Source organism: Mya arenaria, chromosome 17 (assembly GCF_026914265.1).
Source record: "Mya arenaria isolate MELC-2E11 chromosome 17, ASM2691426v1".
Classification (NCBI taxonomy): domain Eukaryota; kingdom Metazoa; phylum Mollusca; class Bivalvia; order Myida; family Myidae; genus Mya; species Mya arenaria.
In genome coordinates, this window is record NC_069138.1 from 20158962 (window position 1) to 20179363 (window position 20402).

General features: G+C 37.1%; 1 protein-coding gene across 1 annotated transcript; it reads right to left on the bottom strand.

Moving 5' to 3' along the window:
• Positions 1–15869, bottom strand: LOC128223259 (uncharacterized). The gene is made up of 10 exons (XM_052932549.1): positions 15650–15869; positions 7430–7507; positions 6962–7075; positions 6580–6642; positions 5922–6146; positions 4000–4242; positions 2637–3209; positions 1917–2018; positions 1389–1543; positions 1–204 (listed from the first exon to the last, which is right to left on the bottom strand). The coding sequence occupies exons 1-10, from the start codon at positions 15867–15869 to the stop codon at positions 1–3; spliced, it is 1977 nt and encodes a 658-aa protein (XP_052788509.1).
• Between the last annotated feature and the right edge of the window lie 4533 nt (positions 15870–20402).

The following is a 20402-nucleotide window of genomic DNA, read 5'->3' on the forward strand; positions in this document are numbered from 1 at the left end:
TCATGTGATAAATACTTGCCTTTCAATGAAATCCCATAGCATTTGCTTTTTCAACCTGTGGACATTTCCGCTAAACACCTTTGTCCTGTAACTAGGAAGTAGTTCTGCACACACCTCTCCTTGCTGAATGGCTAGCGCTTCGTTTTCCACAAGAAATAAAATACGACCCCTTTTTCTCTCTGCTTTTTTCTGCCTGAGATGAACCTTAATTTAAAAATGATTTGAATGATGATGAATAAGGAAAGAATAAGAAAACTAAAAACAAGATCCACCATGATCCACCATGAAGTTGGGATGAAATCGAAGAGTACCGATTGAACAAAGAAGCTTAAACAACCCATCTATTTCACTGAATAAAAATATATATGAGGAGTAACAACTCTAATGTGATATATAGGGAATATCATGATAGCACGTTTTTTTCTGGTGAACTGTATCACGTAGAGTTCGGTGTGTAAACGCGAGCGGTCTCGACGGATACAAGTTTACTCACCGAACGAGACGTGATGCAGGTCACCATTAATTATATACTTGTCAATTAAATTATTCCTTTTTATTTTACTGTTTCAATTCGATTTAAATTTACCGCCATCTGCCAAATGCGCGTAATAATTCGAATATGTTACGTAGTTTTGTGTAATGAAGTCAATGGAAACTACTACAGCGGAACGAAGTTAGAAGTTACAGATTTAACTTTATTGAGCAAAATAAGAACAAAATATTTTGTGTTTAAGCAAAATTAACAAATTGCATATACGAAAACAATTATTAAATGTCACAGCACAAAACAATAACACCAAAAAGACGGTAATCATTTTATGAGTATACACTAATCGTCATTTCCTGTGGACGTAAAGCGGCCATTATTAACAAAGTAAATATTCGTGGTATATTTTGACGATCATAATATACAGAATTGAGGGACGTTCGTGAGTCAAACGGTATTTGTATCGACGAATCGCTTTCTTCTTTGTATTGGCGATCTCATATTTTTGTGATAATAAACATGGATAATGCAACAATTTATGAACTTCGAAATGGCAAACAACTAGTTCACTGAAGTACACAATGTAGCTGTCTAGATAGATTGGAAGTGTTCTCTGCTTCGTGCTTATTCTCGTGGTTCTTTAAAGAAAATGAGAACAATGCTCTGGAATTTAGCAACACGAAAGTAGTTCCGAGATAACGCACGGTACTCGCATGATACGAAATCAGAAAACGACATTATTATGATACGGATTTTTCAATACGACGTGCTGTATTTTCACTGTTGGATATGGAAAAGGAACTTGATAGGCATATAATGAAATAGGTTATATATATTGCATTTTCATAGACAGTTTCACACACACTTTCATTTATAAGTCGATTGTTCAAAATGTAATTACCTGCATAATTCTGCAAGCTACTCTTGTTTTGCCAGATTTTGCTGGAGCCATCACTATAACGTTTTCTCCCTGACAACCCTTCTGCGCTAATTCCTCTTGGTAGCCTCGTAGATGTATAACCTCGTCATCAACGTTCCTTCCAATATCGTCTTGGTCTGAAAAGAAACCAAGTGCATTGTTCCTTACCTTTTCAACTTACTCATTCCCCTAAAATCTAACAATAACCTTCACCACCGCTACAAACTCCTCCACCACCACCACCATCAGTTTCGTCCTCATGTATATCCTCATCTAACATCATCATCATCATCATCATCATCATCATCATCATCATCATCATCATCATCATCATCATCGTCGTCGTCGTCGTCGTCGTCGTCGTCGTCATCGGCATCATTGATAAAACTTATTATATTAAAAAAGATTTTTCATACCGTTGCAATTAATGGGATTTACACAGGTGAGCAGACTCTTTTTGTAAGTACTGACAATTTGCATGGCTTTATTACTACACTGTGGTTAACATACCTGATTCAATATTTATCTCAAACATTTCCTCGCTGAATACCGTTTCCCGGAAGGATCTGTCTCGGGTGTATTTCTCTTCATATTCTTTAGTGTCATGAACGCCTATAACAAACAGTGTAGCATCTCTTCAACAGTTGAACACGTTTGTTTATAGCGAATAAATAAGTGCAAAAGATAAGTGTGTTCTCCCGTTAAACATTCATGTAAGGTTATTATCATTTTCGGAAAATAAAATACACTTTGTGACCAAGTACAGCACAAATTTAAAATCAAATAGTTGTGTTAGAGAGCGGAAATAAAAGTGGGACTGCGTCAACGCGGACGACGTCGGACAACATGACCTCTATTTGTCTGCCATGCTTCGCTGGCGACATAAAGGTTCGGAAGGAGGTAGAGGAGATAACCAAATCTAAATTTACTAAACAAACAAATCAAAATGAGCCATTCATATGTCATATCCGGAGAGTCTGCTTCTCCGGATGTACAAATCGAAGGAAGAGGCGTTCCGTTACATACCGTTAAAATATCTGTCATAAACTATTTTCAGTAGTAATTAAAATAAAAATAATAAAGAATTACTTGATATAACGGTTATTCTTCATGTACCTAGATTATCCATATCATAACTAAAGCATTGGTGTTCAACGTTAATAAGCAATTATATTAACAAAATACACAGTATTTCGGTAATTGTTGACGTGATTAAATTCAAACCCATACTTTCTTTCAATGCATCCGCCTGCGTCTTGGTGTTTGCAGTCGTATGTTTTTCGTCCTTTGCAAGTCGAGTGCAAGATGGAAGTTTGTAGAAAGGCGATATTCGGTCATCAACATATTTTGCTATCGACCATTTGATTTCTTCATCATCTTCTTCGTTGGGAGATTTTATATCATCCACAGTTTGCAGCAATTCGCTAAAGACAGATACCTTGTCCTTTTTGCACTCTTGCTCGTTGGTGGTTTTGCTTCTTAAATCTTGTGCAATTAAAGCATCGTTTGTCTGACTTTGATTTATAGTTCTTGATTGTGTGGCTTTGAAACATGTAGTCTGATCGTTCATTGAGGGGGACACATCCATCTCCCTTTTTTGCGGCTGAAGAATGTCTGTAAATTCCATGCCAAATCGATCCAACTCTGTTTTTGAGGTATCCGACTGTGGTTTTCCAGAAGAGCTGGCAAATGCCTTCGAACTCATACTTGACATTTCTGTATCAGCATTTTGACGTTTATATTCTCCATTACCATCTTCATTTTCTTTAGCTAGAAGAACATTGGGTTCTTCTGTTTCAGCTCCTACAATATAAGCATTATCTTTAGTAACGAAATGCACATGAGTGTCTTCGTTTTTCTGTACAGCAAGTTTTGAAATACATACATTTTTTCACAAAGCGTAGATATATACTAAATGTCTAAATACGGTTATCAATGTAATTGTTTAAGGGATGTCTTTTATTCAAGGGCTTATAAATTTACTAGCAACATTTAAATGATCATATGTTTTACAAACAAGAGCAAACGTTTACAAAATTGCCCGTTTAAATATAGAATAATCAAAACAATTTTCAGACCGGTACAAACTCTACAAAACTATTGCATTCGGTAAGCTCATGAGGGAAGGATATTAAGGGCAAATGCATTATCAAATTACTGTGGAACATATCCGGTTCCAGTGTTTCCGTTACATCGCCTTAACCATTGTCAATAAAACTATTAAACCATGAAGTGAAGTCTTAAAACCAAAATACTGCCACAGACTGCGCCTGGAGTTTTAAAATAATTTCTGGCTGAGTACTTCGTATTTAAATAAAGTGAGAATAGGTTCAACGTAGTTCCGACAGATCGATCCTCGGAATGGATCAACAAAGTTTGCAAGATTGCCGGAGTGATCATAAGGATTACTAAAAATGATCAAGACAGAGATCGGTCCTGCATCGTTTGGGCCCGAGGGTCTAAATTTCAAACGATACGAGAAGAACGGTGAAACCTTGCCAATTACAGAATATAACTTGCATCATCTTATACGAATAAAACAATTTACACCAGAGGAAAACAAAGTTGTTATATTGTATAGAATTTGTTTTACCTTCATTGTTCTTCGGATACGATAAAACCATTTTCATACCAGGCTGATCAAGATCTATCGTCAAATCTTCCTGAATTTTCATGAATATTTCTTTTTTTTCCTTTGAGAAAAACGACTTCTCTAAGTTTTCTTTATCTGTGACACTTTGTAGAAAACGTTGAATTCGAACGCCAATGCCATCATCTTGTACAGTGCTTTCCACAGTGAACAAACGTTTTTCACATTCGTCGGACACTTCACAAACTTTAATATGATTCAACAAAAATTATGTCAATCAAGATCGAGTATATTGTGTATACAATGTTTAAACAAGAGGGCCCTGAAGGCCCTGTATCGCTCACCTGATCCAATTCAAGTGTGAAATAAGTGTTTTCAGGGCGAGGGCCATTGTGACAAAACTCTTCCCTATCAGCCTAAGACCACAATTTGAAGGGTCGTCTTCATTTCAGCTACTTTAGATCATATTAGGTAAAGTAAGATGGTGAATTGGTTATATGGGCTTTACCGCATACCAATTCAGGTTATATGGTGCAAAACAGGACTAAAGATTTGGGTTCCACATCTCATTCACATCCAAATATAAACATTTATACCTGCTGGAATTAAAAAATATTTTACTTAGATTCTTCCTAGTGACCAAGTTTTTTTTTAATATCACGGATGATATTTTTAATATCACCGATGTCCCAGTTGCAAACCTTACCTTGCTGTAATAAGTACATTCTGATCAGGTTTCATATAGATAAAGTAGAAAATATGGCCTCAACAGTGTTTTAACAATGTTTTCTATGATTTGACTACGTGACCTTGTTTTTGAACTCAGGCTGTCCAGTTTCAAACTTGACATAGACTTCATAAGCACAAACATTCTGACATATTTTCATGGTAATTAAAAAGAGAATGCAACCTCTACAGTGTTTACAAAGTGTTTCTATGATTTAACCTAGTGGCCTGGTTTTTGACCTCTGATTACCCAGTTTCAAACTACCTAAAGATCATCATGAATAACATTCTGATCAAGTTCCATGAACATATGGTCATAAATGTGACCTCTAGAGTGTTAACAAGCTTTTCCTTCAATTTGACCTGGTGACCTAGTTTTTTACCGCACATGACCCAGATTTAAACTCGACTTAGAGATTATTAATAAAACATTCTGAACAACTTTCATGAAGATACAGTCATAAATTTGACCTTTAGATTGTTTACAAGCTTTTCCTTAAATTTGACCTGGTGACCTAGTTTTGAGCGCACTTGACTAAGATTAGAACTTGACCTAGAGATCATTAATATTAACATTCTGACTCAGTTTCCTGAAGATACACTCATAAATGTGACCTCTAGAGTGTTAACAAGCTTTTCCTTTAATTTGACCTGGTGACCTAGTTTTTAACCCCAGATGACCCAATATCAAACCTGTCCAAGATTTTATTGAGGGTAACATTCTGATCAAGTTTCATTAAGATAGTGCCAAAATTGTGACCTCTAAAGTGTTAACAGTGTAATTGTTGACGACGGACGACGACGACGACGGACGACGGACACAGGGCGATCACAATAGCTCACCTTAAGCACTTTGTGCTCATGTGAGCTAAAAACACGTATCAATACATGATATCTATTATAATGTATAAAGTTTACACAATTGATTAGTCCCAAGAAAAACGTACGAAAACGTCACCATTCCCAAAACTGTTCTTTTAAAATATATTCAAATATGCCCCTACCAGGAACTCGTAATAATGGCACAGTACTGGTACGTAACAAGAATATGGATTAAATAGTGAATAATCACTAGTGTTACATACCTTCAGTTGCACATTCAAGCTAAAATGAATTGGTACAATATCGAATTGGAATTTTAATAAGCAGTATTGTATAAGCTGCAAAAATCAATACCTTCTTTCCTTTCCACAACTTACACATTTCGTTAAGGAGAGCCCAGCAACTTTGTCCCGTAATGCCAACACATACTTCAAAGAGCGCATGGACTGCATCGGTCCGGATGACTTCTTCAAGAGGTTCAAATAAACTCCCAAGCTTCCCCGAAAGGCTATCTTGGACTAGTGAAATAACCGCATCTAAATCATGACACTGGATTGATAGTATGATACATCCTCTGCTGACCTTCGTTATCTCTTTTTTCTCTGAAACAGGAAGACAGCTGATGGGTTTATTAAAGATAATGAATAGAATAATACAATAGAACGGCTGAAACTGCAAGGACAAGCCAGTAGCAAGAAATGCAACGATGACCCGGGTTTGAGGTCGATGGTTTACGGCCTAACATTCACTTTAGAGACACACGACGTCAACGAACTACAATGCTTTAAAATTCTTGATTAATATTTGTTGGGTTTATCGCCTTGAAATGGTCAGCGGCACAGGAATAATTCGTTGAATAAGGACTTATTAATACAATGATTTACCGGGTTCATACTGACTTATTATCGGAAATATAATGGACAGTTTAAATTCAATATATAAACAGTACTTAATTAAAGCATCATACACATTAAATACACATACTTGTTATCTGTTAACATTAGGCAAGGCAGGCGATCAAATTTACTGACTAACCGTCAAATAACTTCCGAACAAGGGACTTGACTTCAACATATAGCTTGTCTGCAGTCTGGTCATCTATAAGACAATTACAACTCATTTAAAGCGTACGTATATCTGCCGTTATTATTAGATATGTCAGGGCATATCCACCACCTTTGAGAGTCTAAGTTGAAGCCTTAAGCCTCAAACCGGCAGATATTTACTTGTTTAAGAGCATATTGAAGATTATTTCCCGTGAACATTGTAGAGTTTGTTAATTTGTATACTTTTAATTCCTAATTCATCTGTTACAAAGAATAATATCAATTACTTTTGTAACATTTTATTTTTTTCTTTACAGAGAATAAGTCCTAAATGCAGATGGTAACAATTGCGAAACAAAAACCTTCATTACCTGCCATTTCTTTACCTTGCTTTAATGCCTCTGTAAAGGTTTCAAGTAGACGGTCCGTAATGGCTTGTTCGTCTTCTTTATTATAGTTCCGAAACATGACAATGACATCAAGAACTTAAAGAAAAATCTGGTATACATAACATATATTCAATTAAGACACACATATTCATAAAAGCAATTGCACCACCACTTCAGTAAACAGATTCAATAAAACAAAGACTGTTGATTTTCGACTTAACGCAAAGTTAGTATTTCGAAAGATCTCTCCACCAAAATGTATTCAATTATTAAGATGCTAACTTGTGTTTTATCGTTACGCTTTAAAAACATATTTGCTCGTTTAAACATAACATATATACTCAGAAGTAACATCTAACCAGGTTTTGTCAAACACGGCACAAGACAGTGATGTGTTGTATGTCCTTGGATAATAAGGTGACATATTACATTGCTAGAGCGGTATGTTACCTGGAATATTCACTGACAACCCCTTTTTCTGGAGGATCGTTTTCATTTGTTGCAGCCCACTTTCAACCGCTGCGTCAGCTGAATGAACAATGTGCATATCTATAGAAAGAATATTTTTTTGTTTCAATGTAAGATCGCAATGTATTACACCGAGTTAACACCAAAATTTATCAAACGGTGAAATTCCAATTTCGAAAAGCATATAATTTATATCAATATATGAGTGTATATCTATATTGCATTGAATACAATATCCACGCTGGGATGTGCCATAAAGATGCACAATCTTTATCTAATAGCATTCGAGCGAACGTGTTTTTATATTTTTTTTCCCAACAAGAGTCGCGGAGTGATGCCAACGCTTGCCAGTTGTTGTATTTTTAGCCAAAAAAATCAGCAATTATGATAACCCGAGTTCTCTCATGCAAAAATGTATATAATTTTACAAATAACGATATTATTAGAGGTTATTTGATATTGATTTTTTGATTTTGGTTTTGATTTGAAACACTTATATCTGCATTTGGTTGAATTTACTTTATGAAACTACTTTGATGCTTGTTGTTTACATGAACACATAGTTTATACAGTGAATATTTATTTAATTTTACTGTCTGAAATAATTTATTTGAGATAGTTCGTCATTACTTTGTGTCATATTTGAAATTATTTTGGTGGATAACTGGATAGTACTAAGTCGTCTTTTATAATTACTTCAATTAATTTTTGAAACTTTGTTTATTTATTTATTTATTTTTGCTCGACATTACATATTTATATTTACACATTATACTTTGATACTTTGCATACAAATTATTCGAGACCGTTGGAATATTTTGATTTGGACTTCTGAAGCTGTTGTGAATTTTGTGATTGTTGATTAGGCACATTTGTACTATAGTTAGAGAACATCTACGCTGATATTGATATACATTTTTTTAATATCTTACTTGTGTATTGATATATATATATAATGCACTACATGTAACGTTTTTGTTGATTAGTGGAATTAAATTGTGTAATGTTGGAATATTCCTGGTATATTCGTGATGATTTAAGTTGATGACACTTGTGAATTAAGTTGTTCAGTATCCAACACTTGACACAGTGATTAGTGTGTTGCGAGTGCAAACCATTTGGCATTTGATTGAATTCGTTCATCATGATAGTGATATAAAATGCATACTAGCTGTGAATTGTGAGAGGATATAACATTTTTATTGTGGCTGAATTTGATTGAATTATTCATAGTGATGGCAACTCAAAGTGATAAAGCACTCCCTAAAGCGGAAGATGAGGAGACTAAACATAATGAGGCTTATGGAGGCGGACTCACTCATGAAGAACTTCAGATGGTTCAGTTCCTTCGGAGTATGAAATTAACAGCAGACATAACTGATCCTCATAAAGCGACAAAATTGATAGAGGCTATAGGTGGCTGTAAAGATGAACCAGTTCAAGTTAAGAAAGCAGAAACTTTACCATCCACTTCCTATCCGAAGTTCAGCATCTTTTATGGTGAAGATGGGAAAGGAGAGGCTACATGGGACAGTTTCAAGTATGAAATAGAATGTGTTTTGAATGCCAGAAGCTACACTGATGATCAGATCATGTTTGGTATTCGGCGTTCAGCAAAAGGAGCAGCTGCTGACAAGATAAGGAGACTAGGCCAAGGAGTAACAGTAATGAAGGTTTTAGAGAAATTGGATAGCTCCTATGGGATCGTAGATACTAGAGAGAGTATTATGAAGAGATTTTATACGTGCGATCAAAAAGCTGCGGAGTCAGTAGAAGGATATGCATCCAGACTAGAGGATTTATTTGACAAGGCAGTTGAACTTGGTGGATTCAGAACATCAGATACACAAGTACTGAAAGAGGTGTTGCATTCTGGACTCAGGAAAGATCTTAAACAAATGTCCAAATATCAGTGTGATAAGATTAAAGGATATGATCAATTTAGAAGAGAATTGAGGAAGATTGAAGCTGATATGAAAAGTTGTAGTCCGGAGAGAAAACCTTGCAGACCTGTGGTGAAAGAAGAAGACAGTGAGACAGTCAAGCTCTTAAGACAGCTAACAGAAAGAATGGACCGAATAGAAAAGGGACAGCGTCAACAACAACAGGGACAACAACAACCTCATCAGACACACCAGCAACCACAACATCAAGATTATGTACCGAGAGGGAGCTACAGGGGAAGATGGCTCGGGGGACAAGGTCGAGGAATGAGAGGGCGTGGCTACAGAGAGATGGACCCTGGATTCGCCAGTGAACGAACTTGTTTCATCTGCAATAGGAAAGGCCACATGCAGCGTGATTGCCCCACAATCCTAGCGCAGTTCGTTTGTTCTGTATGCAAAGACAAGGGACACCTGAAGAAGGACTGCCCAAACTTATAAGTGCCCGAGTAGGGGGATCGAACCCGAGCACGTTGTCGTCTGATCCCAAGCTTATTGGAAATACAAATGCAGTAAATATCACCATAGCTAACCAACCAACCACTGCATTACTGGATACTGGGAGTGTTGTTAGTATTATATCAGAGTCTTTTTACAATGATCATCTTTCTTTACTAAAATTCAACCAGTCGGTGACATTTTAAATATTGAATGTGCGGATGGAGAGAATCTTCCATACAAGGGATACATTGAAACTGAAATTACAACTGATGATGGACTCCCTAATTCTACACCACTTCCGTGCTTGCTACTTGTTACACCTGATACAAAATATTCGGCCAAAACACCAGTCATTTTAGGAACAAACATACTTCAAGAATTTATGAAAGATTGTTCAAATCAACATGGTGAAAGATTTTTACAAACTGCTTCATTACATGCACCATGGTACCTCAGCTTTCGAACAATTACGTTAAGAGAAAGAGAACTAAAACGGAGTAAGAACCGTATAGCTATCGTAAAATGTGCCGCAACTCAGAAGATTGTCTTAAATCCAAACCAGAACATTGATGTAATCGGGTACACGGATCATGAGTTGAATTATCTTCCAACAACTGCAATTCTACAAGAATGTGATGATTGTACGGCACCATCTTTAGATGTAACACCTACAGTTATACAGTTTACTGGAGAGAAGAGAAAGGAAGTTAGAGTTACCTTGTCGAATATAACAACAAATCCTGTCGTCATCCAGCCTCATGCAATACTTTGTGAGATTCAGCCAGTTACGGTTGCAGCAGATGTATTTGATAAAATACATGAAGAAAGATCACATATATTGGATAACTTGAACATTGATGAAGCAAACATTTTAGATCAAGATCAAAAACAGGAATTAATTGAATTATTAGATAAACATAAGGACATTTTTTCAACTGGAGATACTGATATTGGCATTTGTAACAGAATAAAACATAGGATTGATTTGTCAACAGACATTCCATTTAAGCAGAGACACCGCCGCATTCCACCATCTATGATTGAAGAGGTGCGGAACCATATTGAGCAGCTGTTAACAGCCGGTGTCATACGACCATCGAAATCTCCATACACATCGAATGTGGTTCTTGTCCGTAAGAAGAACGGGAAGTTACGTCTTTGTGTTGACTACAGGCAGCTCAACAGTATTACAATCAAAGACTCGTATGCTCTACCAAGAATGGAAGAAATCTTTGATTGTCTTCATGGAGCTAAGTTCTTTACCACAATGGACATGAAGTCAGGCTACCACCAGATTGAAGTGGAGGAGTCCCATAAGGAGCGCACCGCATTTACTGTTGGTAATATGGGCTTCTATGAGTACCACAAGATGCCATTTGGTTTAACAAACAGCCCAGCTACCTACCAAAGAATAATGCAGGAGATACTAGGAGATTTGAACATGCGCATTTGTTTAATTTACTTGGATGACGTGATAATCTTCAGCGACTCCTATGAGCAACACTTGGAGCGGTTAGACATTATTCTCACCAAACTACATGAAGCAAGAATGAAATTAGCTCCTGAGAAATGTCATTTTTTTAAGCCCAGTGTCAATTTTCTAGGCCATATTGTTAGTGGTAATGGAGTAGAAACAGATCCTGCCAAGATAGAGAAAGTTAAAGGTTGGCCAATCCCATCTAATTCTGATGAATTGCGCTCGTTTATAGCTTTCGCTGGTTACTATCGTCGTTTTATAAAACATTTCAGCGACATAGTTCGGCCATTAAATGAGCTTCTACCTCCAACTACAACTAAGAAGGGGTCAAAGGCAACAAAACCGGAGTGGAAGTGGACAGACAAGGAACAGGCTGTGTTCGACCATTTGAATGAATTGCTATCTTCTCCACCAATACTGGCTTACCCGAATTTTAACATGCCATTCGAACTTCACACAGATGCGTCTGGAAAAGCATTAGGTGCAGTGCTGTACCAAGTGCAAGATGGCCAAAAACGGGTAATTTCCTATGCCAGTAGGTCCTTAAACAAATCCGAACGGAACTATAGCGCCTTCAAATTGGAATTCTTGGCTCTTAAGTGGGCGGTGACTGAGAAGTTTAGTGACTACCTCGCCACGTTCCACTTCACTGTCTTGACAGATAATAACCCTCTTACTTATGTGTTAACTACTGCCAAGCTTGATGCAACTGGCCAACGATGGGCCTCTGCTCTAGGAGAGTATTCATTTGACATCAAGTATAGAGCTGGTTTGCAGAACCAAGATGCAGATGGAATGAGCCGATATCCTTATGAGAACATCACAGATACAGACAACACAGAAAGAGTAAAGATCAGTGATCCAACTGTAAAGGCTATATGCAATTTGATTTCAGTACCTTTTGTTGACAATCTTCCAATGAGCATGAATATTCTAGAGGCAACTGAAGACCTTGGCCAACCACTTGCACAGAAAGACATGCGTGAAATCAGAAGAGCCCAACGGAGTGATCCTCTCATTGAAAAATGGAGAATTGCTGTTATTGACAAGAGGTTGCCAAGAAAGCTTCTACATGGGAACGATCTGAATATGAAGAAACAGTTCAAGAACTTGAGCATCAAAAGAGGGATCCTGTTCAGAAATGTTCATGACAACGGTGACAATGACATTGAACAACTTGTGATTCCTGAGTCATTCAGACATGAGATACTGACGGGCATTCATGATCTTTCTGGTCATCCAGGGCAAGAAAGAACAATGCGTCTGTTAAGGGAGAGGTTCTACTGGCCTGGAATGACATCAGATGTGAAAGACTGGATAAGTAAGTGCGATAGATGTATTAGAAGGCAGGGGAAAATTGACCGTGCACCGCTCGTGAATGTTAATACATCATATCCACTTGAACTTCTCTGTATTGACTACCTTTCTCTAGAGCCATGCAAGGGTAACATCAGCAACATTTTGATAGTCACTGATCATTATACCAAGTTTGCCAAAGCTATCCCTACCAGAAACCAAACCGCCAAGACTACAGCAGAAGCACTCTACAATGAGTTCTTGGTCAATTTCGGGATTCCTACGAGGCTACATTCGGACCGGGAGCCAACTTCGAAAGCCAGATTATTTCGGAACTGTGCCGCATTACAGGTATGAAGAAAAGCCATACCACACCTTACCACCCACAAGGAAATGCAGGGCCAGAGCGATTTAATCGAACAATTCTTGGAATGCTTGGAACTCTCGAAGAAGATCAAAAGGCTGATTGGAAACGATACATCAGTAGTCTAGTGTATGCCTATAATTGTACACCGCATGAAGCAACCCGAGTGTCCCCATTTGAGTTGCTCTTCGGAAGAAGGCCTATGTTACCAATCGATGTAATGTTTGAGCAGGCAAGAGAAGAGCCGGTCAGTAAAACTACAGATGAATACATGGAAGATCTCCAAGAAAGGATCGTGAAGGCACACGAGATTGTGAACCATCATACACAAAGGTCGAAAATGAAACAAAAGAAATACTACGACCGCAAGACAAAACCTGTTAGGATTAATGTTGGGGACAGAGTACTTGTAAAGAAGATGGCTTTTGATGGTAAGCATAAAATCGCCGACCGGTTCGAAGACGAACCTTATACAGTGCTTGACCAACCAAGAAGGGACATTCCGGTTTTTAAGGTAAGAGCTGAGGGCTCTGAGCGTGAAAGGACACTTCATCGGAATCATTTACTCTTGATTGAGCATCATTAGAATGACGATGTGTTGGGTGAAGTTGTTGCAGAACAGAAAGATGAAGTAAGGGATGCATCCGAAAGGAAAGAACTAGTGAGTGAATTCACTGAAGGTGATAGTGAGACTGACGAAGAAGGTGATGGCTATACAGGACCTGTATGCCACCATGGGGACGCCCATGAACCGGACAGTAAGGTCAGCCATGAGAATGACAGCTTAGCTACGGGTAGAGACGAAGCTGTAGATGATGTAAGTATCATTAGTGAGGTTGAGGATGTTAATGTTAACACTCTATTTTCAGATGATACGCATACAAGCGGAATAGAAGTCCCGGAAGATCCAGTTACTCAAGCAGAAGATCCAGGAGAAGTGATCCATACAGATGATTCTGCAGAGAAGCTACCGACAGTAGACGAACCCGAAGACCAGTTAGCTGCCGAAGCTATTGGAGATGCTGTAGGTTCACCTGTTGTAGACAGACTAAGACCAGTACCTCAACCACGACGTTCAGAACGCATCCGCAAACCACCTACAAGATTTGACGAGTTCCACATGTATAGCAACCAACCAGTGGACCGCAGATTGCAGGCATTGGACACACTTATGCAGTCTGGCATTCTGAAAGATGTGGATAGTGAGATAGCGTATCAACTAATTGGTGCAATTATAAATAAATAAGTTGCAATGCTGCACTTTTTATTGGTTTAGTTTGATCTGTGTAATCATTGTTTTTTTATGCATTTTAATAGTGTTTTGTTAAAACTATGTGGGCATAGTTTTTGTCACAGGGGGAGGAACTAGGACTGTTTTATTTTTTTATTTTTTCGGAAAAGGATTTTTTTTCACAAATCGCTAATGAATTGCTTGTGTATGTAGTTAAGAAACTTAAGTAGTCACATGTTAGAGAAAGCTATGTACTGTTGAAAGTTTATGTAGAATTACATGTATACTATACATATAAGTATACGTCAGTATAAGCAGATTGTCAGACCAGATACTGGACTACTTTTTGTTTTTGTTTGTTTTTACGTGACGTAATGACGGGACGTCATTTCACATAGCGGGGGAGTATGTGACCGGACCGATAACTGTATATCGCCGTTTTGTCTTCATTTCATGCGGAACACCTTGGTTTCTTGATTATCGGCTTGGCATGTTTTCGAGGAGACAATTTCATTGGTCGACATATATGTTACAGCGATTGTGATTGGTTCAGGCATGGTTTGATTCAGTCAGTCACGAAGTTTTGGAGCGAAAACACTGCGTTGTTAGAAACCTGTTTCTACAGAGTTGTTCGCTTTTGCATAAGGTTTTGCAGGTATGCATTCTTGGTTTAATCTTGCAATTGATTGTATTCTTGTAGTGAACTCACTGGAATCGTTTGTTAAACGCCATTTAGTTATTCTGTTTTTATCATGTTTGTCCGGGATAAAGTGTTGTCCGAAAAGCAGTATACAAACCTCCTGTCTTAACCTAACCTTCAATAGGTTCACTACTTTTATATTCTGTACACTAAACATTCTGTTCACTTACCTTTTAGAACATAACTTAACCAGCACCGGAAGCGTGAGATGTGAGGGTTTTCAGTACCACATATTGGTAAGTTTCATGTGTCATTGTCATGTTTCTGTATATGTCCAAATGTTGGTATTTGCCATAATCGTGTATGTCATTGTATGTGACACAATCTCGTTTGTTTATCTGTTTGTCGTTTATAATGTATGTTTTGCGTGTGCTTTGCTTGTGCATTCAATTATATGTATATATGTCTCGAAATATTGTTTATAGATAATATTTGGCTGCTAGCCTATGATAGTTATAATAGCGATTATTGATATATTGAACATGCTATTTAACAGTGTTTTATATCTTTATATGTTGTTACTTACGTGTATATTATGAATTATATATTTCCAGATTACATCTCTACATTTATTGAGTCTTGTTCTTCCTATTCGTACAATACCGTACCGTTATAATATAATGAATGTTTTCTTACTTGTTTGCGAAATAAAGCTATTGTTACTATTAGTAATAAAAATGTGTCAGGTTAAACGTTTTTTTTTTTCAAAAACATACCGCTCGATTATGAATAATTAGAAAACATACCCACCTTCATTAATTATCTCAACGGTTTTGCAACCCAACTCAGAAATAAGACCGTTTGTGTATATATGTCGAAGGCTTTCGTACTTATTAATTTCCTTAAGAAGAGATTTCTTCAAATCTGGCTCCTGCATGTAATCACAGATTCGTTGCACAGCACCGACAATGCGGCCAAGATAATTGTGATACATTGACTCGTCCAATACTGGAGTTCCCTTGTGTAGCATTTTATTCCTTAACTCCCTTAGGCTACAGATATCATGTCTTAGTTGCCTGTGTAGATTGTCATCATCGTCTAGTTTGCATGCATTGAGAAGTACAAAAACAAAAAAGGAATATCCCACTTGGCCAAATCAGTTTTAATTCCAAAACCTGGATTAAGAATGAGTTTCTTGCTTTTTTCTTTGCCAATAGATAACAAAATATCTTCCATGTCATGATTCAAAAAATCATCTAGTGACCAAGGTTGAGCCGGATGGTTTTCTGGTGTGAGCTGCCCAACCCTCCTTTGTAAGAGTTGTGATAACACTCTCCTACCACAGTCAGTCAGTGCAAGATTTACTCGAGAAAAATATTCTTTTTCATCCACCGAACGATTTGCTTCAGCCATGCTGACCTTTCTGAGATAATAATAATAATAATAATAATAATAATAATAATAATAATAATAATAATAATGATAATTATTATTATTATTATTATTATTATTATTATTATTATTATTATTATTATTATTATTTAATAATAATTATAATAATAGTAATAAAAAATATAAAAATAATATTAATATTGTGATGTTAATTTCAGAGTAGATGAATCTATCATCATAGCTGGTGTTGGGTATTGCTTTGAGTTTTACTTTTTTATCAATGGGATATCTTTATAAACATCGAAAATAATATCATTAAACCTTCTACCTAAAAAGGGGGAAATTCAAAATATTGACCATGGTATAATTAAAACAAGGGACCTCTTGAAAATATGAAACTGCTTCAATAGACCGTGCCTAAGTATTTTACTTATATACTTATGATTATTGTATAAATGTCAAAATCAGACATATACATACTGCTATTCACGAAATTAAACCCTTTTATCACATTACTTTTTTTAAAGTCTTTTATTGATCATGACTAGAACCGTATGCTGTATGGAAGCCTTGAAAAGTCAGCTTCTACTTCGTCCACAGTATATGTTTTCTCTGTGTTGGTCCTTCATGATATCTTTATCAAAATATCGAAAATAATATCAATATACAGCTAATTTCAACACACTAATAGAACACTATTGGAAAACGAATCACGCAACTATCCACGCGTTTTTGGCAGCGACTTCTAATAAAGAAGGTTAGTAAACAAGAGGCCCATGAGGGCCTATGCTCTACTGGTATGGCTCTTGTGGTCATTTTCAATCCAGAGCATGTATGAATGGGTAATAAGCAACAAACATATAGTTCACTTGGAACGTTTTGGGTTTGGGTTAGCTGAAAACGTTGCATGTTCAACATCGGAGAACATAAAAACAATGACAGTAGTTGATATTCAAATTATGTACATACTAATTATAGCACGCATTCAAAGTGAACCATTTGTTAAAGGACTCGCTCATGTTTTTGGGGCAAAAATTAGTTTTCCTGGTAATACATCTGAAAACACGTATTTTATCATTATTTTACTCAAGGACACCGGGCTTGCAGAAACAAAAATACAATTGAAGTATAAAAATATTTTAGTTTTAGTGGGTAGCGAACCCACGCCGGTTAAGTCAAGGAAACATTTGAAAACCGATGCCTAAAGCACCAGTCCACAAGGACAAGGACAACAGTCGATGGATAATTTGACCTTTGAAGAATACCATGATAACATCACATGATAATGTCAATCAAACAATCATGCTTTAACGAATCGCTGAAGCTCAAAAATAAGAAAATAGGTCAAAAGGCCACAGTCCAGATCAGCAATGCACAACAATGATATTTGTTATCAAAACTGTACACATGGTCAAAATTTAATTGCTGTAACTTCAACAAAAAGAAAGTAGGTCAAGAGGTCACATACAAGGTCATCAAAGTAGAAAATAAATATGTGTTGACAAAACAGTACAAACGGTCCAAATTTCATTGCTGTAGCGTCAAAAATAAGAAAGAAGGTCAAAAGGTCACGGTCCAGATCATCCGAAGACAACGATGATGCCCGTTTGCAAAACTGTACACATGATCCAAATTTCATTGATGTAGCTTTAAAAATAAGAAAGAAAGTCAGAAGGGGTGGGGCCAGCTTTGGCCCTAGATGCATAATTTCAACTGTCTTGGTAGAGGGTCATCATATGATGCTCCACAACAAATATCAAAGGAATGAGCCTTGTGGCTTGAAACTAGAATATTTTGACAGTTTTTTTTTCTTATATAAGTCTGTCGGAAACTTGTGACCCCCGGGGCAGGGCCAGTTTTAACCCCAGGGACATTTGAATAATCTTGGAAGAGGACCACTAAATGATGCCTTATTAAAAACAGCAAGGGTCTGTGCCTAGAGGTTTCGACAAAAAGATTTCCAAACATTTCTCTATATAAGTATACCAAACCTGTGAACCCCGGGGCGTTGTCAGTAATGACCCCAGGGGCATAACTTGAAAAACATTCACAAGCAATTACGTTCAGATGGACGACAGACACTTCTGGTCTTTGGTCAATAGAGCTATAAATGACCTTTGGCCAATAGAGCTTAAAATTAACCAACCTCAACTGAAATGTTGATCTCTTTTTAACAAGGGCAAGGGAGAGTACAACATAAAACTAATTGCACAACCAAAAAAAAAAAAAACAAGATGTCTCTCTCTAATACAAGAATTGGCTATAGACTTGGCTTAAAATAGCATTTTTTATATTTTCAAGTGCCATAATCTAGTCATGCATGGACGGATCTGGCTGGTTTTCGAAAGGAACCTAGCTCTGATAGATATCTAACTACTGTACAAGTTACAATAACACCGAAGACTGTATCGTGTTCACAATCATTTACAGATGCACTGACGCATGGACACACTGACGCACATACGACATACACATTGTCATCGCATAAGCTCTTCCGGCCTTTGACCAGTAGAGGTAAAAAGCTATGGCTCAGACACGAATAACTGCTATGAAATCCATAGTGTATAACATTTATCATCATGACTATGAGATATAAGCAAGAACGTTATGTGCGAAAGCCAATCCAATAGTGGTCAAATTGATTGAATTCCGATTAAAAAAGTTTTGAAAAATCATGGTTTATGTGTCACCTTAAGCCTTAAGATTCAATTCAATTCAATTCAATATCTTTATTTCCTCCTTGTAGGAGATATGCATTTTATATACAAAAAGAAAAGTCAATATTCAAAAATCTAATGAAACATTACAAATATGTACAACATGTGCCCAATTAGTCTACCATATGCACTCTTCATTGAGCCACATAAGTGTGATATTCAACTTAAACACAAAGAACACATTTGGAGATGAATTGAAATGATATCAGTAAGAATGTCGTGTTCTAAAATCATAGTATGTCCTTAACCATTGCGATAAGACTGCGAATTGTACATGTGGCACACACCCGGTTTTCTACAATTCAGTGCTATTTTAATTAAATCCCATCATATTACAAGACAAACATTTATGATATACAAATTGACAGAGCAACTACTCCTTATAACCATCTTGAGAGAAACAAGAGCTGTCACAGTATGTGACGAATGCCCCCGAAAGTGACATTGACCTACGAACAAGGTCAGTACATGAAAAGTTGATCTTGCCTTTACGTGTCAAATATATATGGCAAGTTATTTTAAATTGCCTCTGAACATAAACAAGTACCACCCATACTTCACAACCTACACTGTTATGTCCTTGTATTCAGAATTCCCTTGTGAATGAACACTTAGTGTATCTTTCACCTTAGAGGTAGGGACATGGGTCTTGCACACGACACGTCGTCTTCGTATGTGGAACACATGTAGCAAGTGATTTTAAAATCTGTCCATACAAGAGAAAGTAACAGCCCTGACACGACAACCTAAACTCTATGTCCTTATATGCAGCACTCCATTGTAAATAAACACTAAGTGTGACCTTGACCTTTGAGGTAGGGACACGGGTCTTGCACGCGACACGTCGTCTTGGTATGTGGAACACGTGTGGCAAGTTATTTTAAAATCTGTCCATACAAGGGAAAGTAACAGCCCGGACACGACAACCTATACTCTATGTCCTTATATGCAGCACTCCATTGTAAATAAACACTAAGTGTGACCTTGACCTTTGAGGTAGGGACACGGGTCTTGCACGCGACACGTCGTCTTGGTATTTGGAACACATGTGGCAAGTTATTTTAAAATCTGTCTATACAAGAGAAAGTTAAAGCCCGGACACGACAACCTATACTCTCTTTCCTTATATGCTGCACTCCATTGTGAATAAACACTAAGTGTGACCTTGACCTTTGAGGTAGAGACACAGGTCTTGCACGCGACACGTCGCCTTGGTATGTGGAACACATTTGGCAAGTTATTTTAAAATCTGTCCATACAAGGGAAAGTTACAGCCCGGACACGACAACCTACACTCTATGTCCTTATATGCAGCACTCCATTGTGAATAAACACGGAGTGTGACCTTGACCTTTGAAGTAGGGACACGGGTCTTGCAGGCGACACGTCGTCTTGGTATGTGTAAAACATGTTGCAAGTTATTTTAAAATCTGTCCATACAAGAGAAAGTTACA

What these genes read in the sequence shown, in the direction of transcription:
- LOC128223259 (XM_052932549.1), bottom strand. Translation starts at nt 15,869, where the DNA reads ATGCTACACAAGGGAACTCCAGTATTGGACGAGTCAATGTATCACAAT. An exon ending in GTTGTCAGTGAATATTCCAG is followed by an intron (nt 7,076 to 7,429) that starts GTAACATACCGC and finishes TTTTTCTTTAAG; the next exon opens with TTCTTGATGTCATTGTCATG. An exon ending in TAGCTTGCAGAATTATGCAG is followed by an intron (nt 205 to 1,388) that starts GTAATTACATTT and finishes TTTTAAATTAAG; the next exon opens with GTTCATCTCAGGCAGAAAAA.